The 12,792-nt window shown below is 50.3% G+C and overlaps 1 protein-coding gene and 1 long non-coding RNA gene across 2 annotated transcripts in view; one reads left to right on the top strand and one right to left on the bottom strand.

The window, feature by feature from the left end:
- LOC113622138 (uncharacterized) overlaps positions 1-6,602 on the top strand; it is a 22,683-nt gene extending 16,081 nt beyond the window's left edge. Inside the window, exons 2-3 of the long non-coding RNA XR_003433418.1 lie at positions 2,457-2,462; positions 6,592-6,602. This is a non-coding gene — a long non-coding RNA (uncharacterized LOC113622138). The remainder of the gene's footprint in view (positions 1-2,456; positions 2,463-6,591) is intronic.
- PADI2 (peptidyl arginine deiminase 2) overlaps positions 29-12,792 on the bottom strand; it is a 46,522-nt gene continuing 33,758 nt past the window's right edge. Inside the window, exons 10-16 of the mRNA XM_027110006.1 lie at positions 12,323-12,430; positions 10,070-10,221; positions 8,058-8,202; positions 7,203-7,296; positions 5,428-5,513; positions 3,282-3,410; positions 29-2,615 (exon numbers count right to left, since the gene is read on the bottom strand). Of these exons, the coding sequence (XP_026965807.1) occupies positions 2,382-2,615; positions 3,282-3,410; positions 5,428-5,513; positions 7,203-7,296; positions 8,058-8,202; positions 10,070-10,221; positions 12,323-12,430 (948 nt within the window). The 3' untranslated portion in view covers positions 29-2,381. The remainder of the gene's footprint in view (positions 2,616-3,281; positions 3,411-5,427; positions 5,514-7,202; positions 7,297-8,057; positions 8,203-10,069; positions 10,222-12,322; positions 12,431-12,792) is intronic.

The following is a 12,792-nucleotide window of genomic DNA, read 5'->3' as shown; positions in this document are numbered from 1 at the left end:
ACACACACACACACACACACACACACACACACACACACACACACACACACAACAAAGTCTAAGTCTGCAGATAAACATCCACAAATAGGCACTTGGTGTCTTCAGCTCTGGGGTTGGAGAGATCTGGGGCTTTGGCCCCCAAAAGCAGGAGCCACTGTCCCCAAAGGGGGGGACAACAGCTTCTGAAGACCCTGGGGTCTGATCTGTTAGGTGGTACTGGCCCAGCTGGATGGGAAGGAGGCCTGTTTAAAGAAGACCCAACTCCCTCATTTCACTGAGATAGGGACTTGCTGGAAGCTCTGTGTCCTGTGCATTTCCTGAATATAGCGAATTGGTATTTCTCAAGAGCACATCCCTGAAAGGGCAAATGCTGGCCATTTAAGTGTGGGCATCTCAGGTTGGGAACTGACCGGCTCCATGAGGCAGGGGCCAGATGCAGTTTGCTACTAAGCACTGTGTCCTCGGGGCCCACCACTGCGCCTGGCACCTAAGGAGGCATACAGTATATGTTTGCTGAATGACTGAATAATCCAAGAAGAAAATCCCATTCTCTAAGAATACACATTTACAACCTTTTCATTGGTTATATATCAGTTCCTCTCTAACCCTCAAAGTGGAATTATAATTCACTTATTCTCCTCAATCAGCTGGCCTTAAAGGAATTTTTTTTAGCTGAAACTGAGTCTTTTCAGTTGGAGCCAGAGAATGAATCTGATTATGTCCAAATGAGAGGGTCTTCAGCAAATGCACTGAGAAACTTCAATGGGATAATCAATCCGTCTCTAAGGCCAGCAGCTGGCCCAGAACTGGCTGTTCAGGCTGGAGGTTAGGACAGGGTCTTTATGTGTTGGATCTGAGGTCTGGAGAGGAGAGGCAGGTCTTTCACTGTGTCCTGGGGGAAGGTCTGAGCCTGGCTGGTGGGGAAGAAGTCCTTGTCTAGCTGTCTGGAGAGACGGCATGGGAATAGGAAGTGGAGGCTGTGAGAGGAGGGAGGTCAGGGACTGGCCAGAGAATCAAGGACCCAGCAAGAGAAGATGGATCTGGCTCACCCTGGAGCATCTTGATACAGTGAACTCTCAGGCCACAAGGATGCTGGCGTGGGGAGCAACCCCCAAGCATCTGGGAGAGCCTGGGTCCATGAGAAAGAAGCAGCATAAGAATCGTGTAAACAGGGAAGGCTGCTCTGATAAAATCCACTTCCAGGGAAGGCTGTAAGCTCAATTACTGGACCCTCAGGGAGTCTAAGTCTAAGGAGGCTAGCCAACGGTGTCTACACGGCAGAGGGAAAGCCAAGGGGATTTGACAGAGGCTGTTAAGGAATGAATAATTGGGGGTGTCCAGGTGGCCAAGGGAGGTGAATTTCAAAGGATGATGACAGTTCAAGGTACATCTGGGGTTCCAGAATCCCTTTCCATGCCATCTACCTTGACCCACAAGGCATGGCTACAGGGACAACTGGTCATCCCAGAACCTCCTTCCCTTCTCCCCTCATTCAGTTTTGGACAAGAGACTAAAGATTCTTTGGGGAAGGGTTTGGGTAAAGTGGTTTTTGTTTTGTTTTGTTTTTCACATCAGGGCTATACAGACACTGGCTAAATGTCCAGCTAGTTTCGGGAAGGAGAGCATGGAGGCTCAGGGGGTGACTTCGTGGACCCTGAGGCCCTTCTGAGGGAAGGCAAGGCACAGATATCTCAAATCCCCTCCCCGCGTCTGGAGGACGCGGCCTCCAGTCCACGTCAGGCAGGGGGATTCTCTGGGGGTGTGAAGAGTCTGGAGAACTCAAGGAAGGAGGGAGGTGCCCAGGCCCCTGTAGTGTGAACCCTGACAGTCAGATTTTCTCCTTCTTCTAATACGAGGGCCTGACTCAGCTCTGATTGCTGAACATCCACTTCGAACACGGAGATCTTGAGTAAACACGTTGCCAGCCACACAACTAGATGAAGAGCCAGGCCGCCTCCCCCCACTGAGGCTCCTTTCTTTTAGCGATCTTGATTGCTTTTGATAACTGACCATTTGGGCCACCTGCCTTTTTCCTCGTTCCTCGCTTTAAATTCCCACTCTTATGCTTTAAATTCACCAATAAAGAGTGAGTCCTCGAAATCCTAGGCCCTCACCCTCAACTCCCATAAAAGCAGAACCCCAGTTCCGTGGGTTCTCTCTCTCTCTCCCCATGACCTCACTGTGTGGCCCCAGGTGTGCCAGGTTATTTCCAGGTCCTGTAAGTAAAAATAAAATGAAAAGTAATAAACGTTTTCCCCCAAGTTTCCTGATAGTTATTGCTGAAGCGCATTTTGCAATCATAATAAAACCCACAAGGGTTGGTCCAGCCTCAACACTGGTTGTTGATGGGCTGTGACAGGCACACAACAGCCCCCTGCAGGTCAGGGTACCATGTGCCACCACTTGAAGGTGAAGGGCTTCCTGCGTACGTTGGTGCCGCAGTGCACCTCCCCCAGAAATTTGTGGTAGGCGGAGATGTCATCCACGAAGGTGCAGCAGAGGCCCAGGGGCTCCAGCAGGGAGCGCACATGTGTCTCCAGGCAGCACACCTCCTCAACCTGGGGCCCAAATGGCTTGGGGATGCCCAGGTCCTTGCTGAGCACAATCATGTTCACCTGCAACAAGGAAGCGGGGGGGGGGGGCACAGCTCCGTTTAGTGAGCACCTACTATGCCCCGCCCCGTTCTAAGCTCACTGAACCCTCCCAACAACCCTATGAAGTAGCGATTGTGATTATCCCCATTTTACAGATGAGGAACTGAGGCTCGGGGGGGCTAAGCAACTCATACATGGCAGAGCTGAGTGGAAAACGAGGCAACCCACCCCTGTATTATGTGTATGTCCATGCGGCTATATATGTACGCATCAGCGTGTGCATTGCACGCATGCGTGTATGTGTGTTTTCATGTGTGTACATGTGTGTATATATGTATCTATGTGTGTGTGTATGTGTGTTCTAACCTCCTTCTATCACATAGAAGACTCTGCTCTATGATAACAAGAATCCCTCCTGTCTATAAAGGCCTTTTTAATTTACAAGACACTCTCCAATCTGTTAAAGGATCCCCCAGGACCCCAGGGGGCAGCTAGAATAAGGATATCACCCCAGAAGGGAATGAGGCCCAGAGAGGGTGAGTGCCTGGGGTGGGTGGGAGGCCACACAGCAACTCAGCCGGGACTGGGACCCGGGCCTCCTGATTGGACAGCCTCAGCCGAGGGGTCCCTCTGGATCTGGCTGCCCCTGACTGGCCTGGATGAGGTTTGGGGTCCAGAGCGCCTCACCATGTTTGGGAAGAAGGCTCTGGCCTGGCGGTCCTCGTCCATCTTGAAGAGGGCAGGCAGGTCAATGATGTCCTGCTCCGTCAGCCCCAGCTCCTTCTTGAGGATGTCGCGGTTCCAGTCCAGGCAGCGCTGGGCGACGGGGAAGAAGGGAGGGCAGGCAAGTGAGGGGACACCCCTGCCACCTTTGTCAACCTCATCCCTGCCTGCAGGGCACCCGGCACTCCAGAGAGAGTGTCAACCTCACCCCGGCACTCCAGCACGCGCCGACCTCTCTGGTGCCCCTCCCACCAGTCATGGTAGTAATAAAGAGAACGAGAGAGAAGAGTACAGAAATAATACTAGAAAATCACAGAAATAACACTAGTGAGGGCTCATTTACTGAGCACCACCTACTACAAGCCAGACCCTGTGCTAAGCTCTTGCTATGCAGTATCTCATTGAATCCTTAGGCTGTCCCGTGTGGTGAGAATAACAGTGACAATGATTTTGATTAATAATAATTAAAACTAATATGTACAAGAACCCTAAGTGTACTGTTCTAAGTGCTTTACGTACGTTACTTATTTAAGCCTCAACCTCATGAGGTAGACACTATTATTAGCCCCTTATTAGAGACTCTACCCAAAATGTAGAGTCCTTAGTGAGTTGCCCAAGGTCCAACTGCCAAAATGAGGGGCCATGATTTGACCTCAGATCTACCCGATGCCAAACAATGTCCACGGAGGGGAGTTACAGTAAAGTCAACTTTCAAATAGCCAGTGAGGCATTATGTGAACTTTGGGAAACTCTGCAGTTGCTTCTACAGCCTCCACTCCACCCCTCCCCCTGAAATGTAGCAGCCCGTTATTGGGTTGGGTTGACTACATCCTCCCCTCCTGGTGGACCCTTGCCCCTGCCTCTTTGCTCCAGTGATTGGTTCAAGGATGGGCAATAAACCAGGATTAAGGGAATCAGTATATGGAATTCCCCTGGCTACAATAATTGGTTCAGGTTGGCACAATCAGAGTGAAATGCAAAACTTTTGTTTAATTGTTGGGGGCACAGACCTCCCTCTTTGTGGATGGTGTGCTGGATGGATGTGAGACCTTGAACTGTTGCAGCTGTACTCCTGTCATGAGGGCACCTGTAGAGCCCAAGAAGTGCAGAGAAATAGAGCTGGAGCCCTGATCAACCTGTGCCTGAAATCCATAACACTGCTGGACTTCCTACTCATATGAGTCAATTAAGCCATTTAAAAAAATCAGTTTGAGTTTTTAAATTTAAACTTGATACTCTAAATGTGCCCATGCAGGGCTTCGTCGGTGGCACAGTGGTTGAGAATCCACCTGCCAATTCAGGGGACATGGGTTTGAGCCCTGGTCTGGGAAGATCCCCCATGCCATGGAGCAACTAAGCCCGTGTGCCACAACTACTGAGCCTGAGTGCCACAGCTACTGAAGCCCGTGCACTTAGAGCCCGTGCTCTGCAACAAGAGAAGCCACCGCAGTGAGAAGCCCACGCACCACAATGAAGAGTAGCCCCTGCTCGCCGCAGCTAGAGAAAACCCGCACGCAGCAACAAGACCCAAAGCAGCTAAATAAATAAGTAAGTAAGTAAATAAATAAATAAATATGCCCATGCAAATAAAGAGAGATCTAATTCAACGAAATATGACCCTTTTGACTGGTATCTACTTTTGGATACAATCTTTGAGATTTAGGGACTCCAGAGGTGGGATTCATCCATAGATAGAAAACTTCAGGGATCTCTGATCCCCTAAAACAAATAAAAATTCATGGCATGTGTTTACGTATGAAATTTTCTGGAGAGCAGGTCTGTAGTTGTCATCATATTTTAATGAGTGTGGGTCTCCCCCATATGCTCTGGGCTGCAGCCTTACAGAGCCCTTGGTTCTTTCGTACTGCCTGATACACCTTCCTTCCCAGGCCTCCTGTCTGCTTCTAGCCTCCACTGACCTGCTTTGTCACCCCATTCAGCCTCCAGTTTAGAGGCGTAAACCAGAAAGGCTGGACTGAATGCTTATTGAGGTCTTTCCCTCTGTCATGTGCCCTGAACCCTTGGCCATTCCCTATGGAAGCCCCGAGGATGTGACAGGTGCCATTGGTCACAGCCTTGTCCCTCCCACAGGCCCCTGCCCCGCCCTCACCTGGAAGTACTGGTTCTCCTGCACGAGGCTCTCGTTGGACAGAATTTTGTTGATGGTGATTCGCTTGCTGCTCATCCCGCCCAAGCCTGTGGGGGTCAGAGGACAGGGGACAGTCTAGTTTTAGGTGTCCAGCCTGGGCGCTCCCCTTTGCCAAGGCCCCCAGCTTCTGGGCTAACTCTTAGGATGAGGGAGAGGGGCTGGGACAGGCTGGGGCACAGAAGGGCAACCCCAGGGGTAACTCCTTTCCCCAGGGTTGGCCATGTCACCTGGGCCAGGGAAGGGGTGGCAGCTGTCTTGCTCTCTCTCTGGCCAGAGGGTAGGGTGGCACAAGAAGCCTGCTTCTAAGGATGAGCAGCAGACCAGAGGGAGTGCGGCAGAAGCAGGATGCCAAGGGGCGTCACCCTTCCTGTTTTCCAGACCTGCCTCATGCTTGGCCCTTGTCCTGGTCTATGCCTGCATCTGCCTCCTATTCCATCACGATGGCCCACGTGGCTTCTGGCTTGATTAGTGATACCTAATGCTCATGGAGCGCCTGCTATGTGGCAGGTAGTCTTCTAGATATTTACATGGATTAACTCAGTAATCCTCCCCACATTTCTATAAGGTAGCTTCCAGCATTAAGGATGAAGAAATGGAGGCACAGAGAAGCTACATGACTCGTCCAAGGTCTTACAGCTAGTGGAAGAGCCCGTAAGCAGACCAGGCAGTCTGATTCCAGAGCCTAAGCTATTAACTCTTTTTTTCCCTGCCTGATGCTGGTCCTCTGTGTTTCCTAGTCCTGTAGCTTGTTAGTGGCAAAGAGATCAGTGCTGTTGCACCCTGTACCTGAGCTGTCTCCACACCACCCCTTGGACCTATTTGTACAAAGATAATAGTTCCTATATCCTTATGGGTAGCTTTGAGGGGTTCATATAGAAAGAAGCCTCCAGAAAGTCAAGACTCATGCCTGCCAATCTAAAAAAATTTCCTATCTGTGGGAATTAAAAAATGACAGTGGTCTTAAGTTGGTCTTGTCCATCCCAGACACCAGTCGCTATCAGGAACACTGCCTTTCGACATGGAGGGTGGTAATGTATGTAAGTATCAACCAGCCTTAGGGGTGCAGACTTTTGGGAGCAGGTGGATTAGAGACGCCAGCCTGAAAGGTGTCAAAAGGGAATGTAGGAAGAGCACATAAGAAGTTGTCACGGCCTCTCTGACCTGGTTCACCGTCTGTGCCTGATCAGCTCTGTCTCTTTCCATGATTAGTTTAAGAGCGAAGCTCATCCCAGTCTGTCTATCCCAGTTATGTGGATGTCTAAATTAAGCAGATGATTTCTCACTCCGGGACTGACGGTGATGATGTCTGACTGTACGTCACGTCTGTCGACTCCCACTTTTCTTCCTACCCCTCAAGTGCATTATGTATATTCTTCTCTATCTCCCTTTCGAAAACACAAGCTCCTTGAACACAGATTGCATGTCAATTTTGAACCATTTAACTCTCCTCGGGGTCTGGTGCCATTTGAAGTATACACTAGGTCCCGAAGAAGCACTAGGCACTGCTGGTGGTCATAAGGGGCAGTGGGCAGCTCGATGGTCCCGTTGGCCACAGCGAGGGTCACAGAGGCCAGGGCTGCTTCCCACCACGGTGACCTCACAGCCCCGGAGCGGGCCGGATGTCCAGGAAGTGGAGCTGGGTATTCAGAGACAAGGCACTCATCTGCCCTGTCCTCCCAAGGGTCTCTCTGGGGGCTCAGCTCCCTGCTCCCTGCCAAGGCCCTGAGGGCACTCACCTTTGAACATGATGGCCTCCCCATGGCCCTCCTTCTGCTTCTCTCGGAAGAGCTTGTAGCAGGCCGAGGTGCTGGCCATGAGCATCCGGAACTCCTGTGAGAGACCATTCAGAGGGCCAGTGTCAGCAGAGAGGAGGTGGCCAAGAAACGTGAAGAAGCCCCCGCTCTCAGCCCCTGGGGTCCCACCTGCATATTGTCTCAAGCCACTCTCTGCCGAGCAAAGGCCACCTGGTAGAGTTTTCTCTACTTCAGAGGAATATTTCTCACCCTTCCTGCTATAGAAATTCCTCCACCTCAGCAACGCCATCGAGTCAAAGCTCAGAGTCAAAGGTGACCTTGGACAGAGAGGAAGAGCTTCTCCAAGTGGCCAAGAGGCCAGGCCATTTGCACCAAATTTCCAGGGTTTGAAGTTGCAGCTGTTTCTTTTCACTTCTTGGGAAATGAAAGAACCCCTTTCCAGAGCCCCAAGCCCATACCCCATTGCTCTCTAGAGCATTATGGCCAGTACAGTGGCCACCAGCCCTGTGGGATTATTGGACACTTGACTTGTGGCTGGTCTGAGTTGAGATGTGCTAAGAGTAAAATACACACCTGATTCTGAACACTTATATAAAAAAGAATGTAAAATCTCTCATGAATAATTTTTATAATGACTACATGCTGAGGTGCTAATATTTTGGATTTATCGGGTTAAACATTTACCTGCCACAGCAACAACGTACAAACCAGCTTCAGCCTACTTCCTTCTTCCTCTCTGTGGTTGTCTTCCTCTAGATACCCCTCTCTGTTGACAAGAGCTGGTAGTACAGGGATTCTGCACTATCCTATTCACTCCAGCCTCAGGGGCCAGCTCACCTTTGTGCCTGGGATGGGGACGAATGTCATGAACTCATCTACATGGCCCACGGTCAGCCAGTCTGAGTAGAGCTCCACGGGTGCCTGCACCTGCTGGGCCTGCAGGAAGTCCCTCACCACCTTGGTCATCCTCCGACCACCAGACCTGGGGTGGGGTTGGGGAGGAGACAGTTCTTCAGAAGGTTGCCCACTGTGCCTGTCTCACCAGAGGGTCTGCAGGAGGAGTTCAGACTCTAGAATCTAGCCTGGACCCAGAATAGCATTGGTGGAAAAGTCATGGGAAGGAGCCTGAGTTGCAGAGACCCTGGCACAGGCAGAAAGGTGTTTGAGCCCAAGGGGAAAAAGGAGGAGTTAGCTGTAGCCATGGTCTGTGTGAAGAGCATAGAGCCCATTCTTTGGCCACTGAGGGTGTCAGTAGGTGTAAGAAGCCAGCTTCTCTGCTCAGGGATCCCTCATGGACTGCTGGAGGGGGCTAGGACACAGGCATGATTCCAAAATCTTCCCTAGCCTATGTACCTCTCCGCTGTTAACTTCTCAACTTCAATCATTTCAAGTGACACCTCTTCCAGGAAGCCCTTCCTGACTTCCACACTCCCTGAGGTCTTCAATCTCCCCATTACCCTTATAATATAACCCCAAAACCTCACAGTGGCCAACAAATGCCTCTGTGATCTGGCCCCTGCCTGTCCCTCCTACCTCAGCTTCCTCCCTTCCTCCTTTTTCTGTTTGCTCTAGCCACATGCTAAACTTGTTACCAAGGTTTTGTCCTTTCTGTTCCTTCTATCTGGAATGCTCCTTCCCTTTGATCTTCCCATGGCTGCTTCCTTCTCATCATCTGAGCCTCGATTCCAAAGTCACTTCCTCAAAACCACAAAAGCCAAAGTGCCCCTGCCTCATCACTCTTTATCATGTACCCTATTTTATCTTCTTCATTGCACCTATTAGCACTCAGAAGTATCTTATTTATTTGCTTAATTCCATGTTTATTGTCTATACTGCCTCCATCCCTAATGGAAAACTTCCTGAGAGCTGCGACTTTGTCTGTTTTGCTCACTGCTGTCTCCCCGCAGCCCAGAACAATACCTGGCACAGAGAAGACTCTCAATAGATATTTGTCTCTAAGAAGAGCCCCTGTGATCTCCCCTAAGGGGGTTAGGGACCCCTCCTTGGGTTTCTCTGACTCTGTATCATTCTATCACTGTACACACCCTCTGTTTCATGTCTGTGATCTCCACCATCTCCTGGAAGGTGGGGGCTGGGCTTCATGTTTAGAACCCCATGTCTGGTGCTTGGCTGGTGCCTGGGAAATACCTGCTGAATGGATGAGTGACTGTTGAGTGGAGGGAGAAGGAGGGCAGGGTGAGCAAATGGTCACTGTCTGTGTCAGTGGCCTGCTGCAGAATGTAGAGAATCCCATGTGGCTTATAGGGACTTGGTGCCCAAATCCTGGCTGGTCCCACATGTGCGGGTTCCTGGCAGCCCTTTTGTGAAGTGAGGACCCACAGTACTCACTCTCTCCCCAGCAACTGCTCTAAGGAAGACTCTGCCTTCTCATCGGCTGGTGGGTGACCTGGGGAGGGAGTGAAGGTGTTGTTGACAGGCCAGGGAGCCAGGGACTCAGGCTTTGGGGCAGAGCCATGTCTTCTCATGTGTCTTTTGTGAATGGGCACCCCCGAGGATTTGTTGGTGTGCACTGATCCTCTTTCGGTACTCCTTCTCTGAACTCCTTCATCTCTTCCCCACTTTCTTTATAATCCCATTATATTCCCTCCCATTTTGGGAAGAGGGTTATTTATTTAGTTTTGTATTAGGTCCTAATTCATACTAAGATGTAAAGGCTAACTTGGTTTTCTTTCCAAGAGTGTCTGTATCTTGTCAGAGAGTCATGGGAGAGGTTAATTCTCCCAGCCAATCACTCCATGTACGAGCAACCCAGTCTGCTCCTAAAGGGAAACAATAACTCCCCCTGCCTCCCCCCCACCTGCCCGCAGGCCCACCCTGGCTTCTCTTACAGAGGAAAGCTGGTCCCGATGAGGATCCGGCCCAGGGGGTATGTCTTGCCATTCACGGTCACTGGTGGACTGACCTCGAGGTTCCCAAAGGAATCAAGGCTGGTGACAGGCTCAAAGAGGGGCTCCCGGGTCACGTAGCCAAAATCTGGGCCCTGGGCAAGAGACACCTGTCATTAGTCTCTTGTGGTCAGGAGCCCTTAGCCCCAACCCAGCCACCCTCTGATGACCACTTTGCACTACCTTTGGTCTGGCTCTGTGAGCACTTAGCTTCTAGGGGGGTCACCCATGCTCTTCTTATTCCCACTGATGAGCAGGACCCTGGCATGGGGAGGCTGAGTTTGTGAGTATGTCAGTATGAGCGTGAGAATGAATGTGAATATATGAGTGTCTGTGTGTGTGTATACATCTGGGTCTCTGGGTGTGCCTCTATTTCTTAAACACGGAGACATATTGGTGATTTCTGGTTTGGTCCTCATTTTGTGCTATTGACATCCCCACTCGTCTCTTAATGTGAGCAAGAAATGGACCTTTGCTGTTGTCAGCTATTGAGATATGGGGGCTGCTTGTTACTGCAGTCCTACCAAGTGAAAGCTGACCAATACATGCAGGAATGGCAGATATGTAACATATATACCAACCCAACCCATTCCCAACTAACCCTATTTATTCATATTTATATCTGGAGCCCAGATATAGCCTCAGAATCCTTCTTAGCACAGAGCTCCAACAGACTGCAGTTACATGATATAACCCCAGTGACGCCCCCTGAATTTTAAGTTTCCTTTCATGATTTTTTGGTAAAAAAGTAGGGATCTTGCTTGGGAGCTTGCACTGGGGCTGGAACTAAGCTTGTCTGGCACAAATCCTTGCTAATAAAAACCAAAGAGTGAGAAGATGTGGCTTATCCTGGCCCAGCTTAGAGGCTCAAGAGACAGCTGTGCCCAGTAGGGTGAATGGCTGCAGCTTAGTGCTTTCTCGCCTATGAGCCCCAGATGGCAAGGTGAGACTCGCCAGAGGCTGGGGCAGCTGGGGATTTACAGCCTCACATGGGCAGGCAGGCATGCAGCACAAAGTTGGGCTTGGCCCAGGCCTCCAGGAATAATGCAGTCTGGGGGCCTTGGTACTAGGCCAGCCTGGAACACTGAAGGCAGGTGGTGACCTGGGAAGAAAGAGTAAGAGAAGGATCTGAGAGGCCTTGGTTCTCCTGCCTGCTGGCTGGTTTGACTATCCCTCATGTTAGAGGAAGTGGACAGTCCTCACCGAGGACAGTGTCCAGGGCTGTGGAATGAGAACCAGAACAGCAGCTAATAATAGTCATTGTATCTGGAGCAGCACGGATGCCTTATATAATGCTTTCAATCTTCACAATAAGCCTGTGAGATGGATACTGTTTCTATCCCCACTTTACAGATGAGCAAACTGAGGCTTGAGGAGGTTAAGGTGTTTGCCCAAGGTCACATTGCTGCTAAGGGGTGGAACTGGGACTCAAGGCCAGATCTGTCTGGCCTTCCAGAGCTTTGTGCTCACACCACTGGCTGTGCCATCTCCCTGTGATGAAGGGACTAGGTTAGTGAATGTTCTCAAGAAGCAGGTGTGGACCTGGCAAAGGGTTGCCTCTGAGCAGCCCTGACGTCTCACGGGAGGCTGCCCTGTGTGTGACCTTGGCAAAGCCACCTGATCTACCCGGTCTCTGTTTCGTGTTCTGTTCAAGCCTCGTCCTGCCTGTTCAGGGTGGAAGGTGAGGACAAAGACGACTAATTTTGGTTCTGTCCTCATTCAGTTGGTTGTTGAGGGCATAAAAAGAGAGTGGTAATGACCTCTAGAATCGAGGGTGGGGGTCAGATTGCTTTTTAAAAAACTCATGAACTGAAAAAAATCACAGATGTAATGAGCTTTGAAGTTGGAACCATGCTTTTCGACAATTGCTTGACTATAATTTTCCTCTCTGAAACTTATTTTGCTGTAAGTTGGAGGTGGGGCAGTGTCAGGAGTCAGGCCTCTGTCTCCCATAGCTCTCATTTCCCATGAGAGAACTCTCCATGTTTTGGAAAAGCATCAGTTATCAGAGCAGGAAGGATGTTAGAGATTACTATCCCAACTGACGCATTTTGCAGATGAGAAGATGAAGGCAACAGACTAATTTGCAGTAAACTGATTTTCCAGGCGTGCCCAAGGCCTCCCGACCACTCTGTCCTGTAAGAGTCCCAGGATTGTGCCCTCCCTCATCCCCCAAGGTGGTCCTCAGCATCTCACCAGGAGCTGTTTCACTGGGAAATCCTTCAGGTTTCCATCTCTGGGGGAGTCCAGAACCACAGGGAAGCCTTTGTGGGGGGCCTCGATGTAGCCAAACTCGATTTCATCCTGTGGGGACACCGGGAAGAGCTATCAGACGAGCCCAGGGGGCCACCAGTGAATACTAGCCAGCCTCCCCAATTCTCTCAAGCACATAACAGCAGTGGTTTCTTACATATCCCTCAGATAGTCTCTGCACATCCCCAGCATGTTTGTACTCATACTGACCCCATTTTAAAAAACATAACTGGTAACATCTGTATACATTTTCCTGCAAGTAATACCTTAACTGGAAGTGCATTCTTTATTTATAGATTGGCTTCTTTTAAGCTGATGTATAGTACTCCACAGAAAGGCTGTCCAATCATATGGTCACCCCCTTGCCCCGTGGATGGACATTTAGGATGTTTTACAGTCTTCTGCTACCCTAA

Source organism: Aethalodelphis obliquidens, unplaced genomic scaffold (genome assembly GCF_003676395.1).
Source record: "Aethalodelphis obliquidens isolate GAN/ISIS:26980383/991018 unplaced genomic scaffold, ASM367639v1 scaffold9, whole genome shotgun sequence".
In the NCBI taxonomy this organism is placed as follows: Eukaryota; Metazoa; Chordata; class Mammalia; order Artiodactyla; family Delphinidae; genus Aethalodelphis; species Aethalodelphis obliquidens.
Note: the sequence above shows the minus strand (reverse complement) of the source record. Positions and strands in the feature narration are given on the sequence as shown.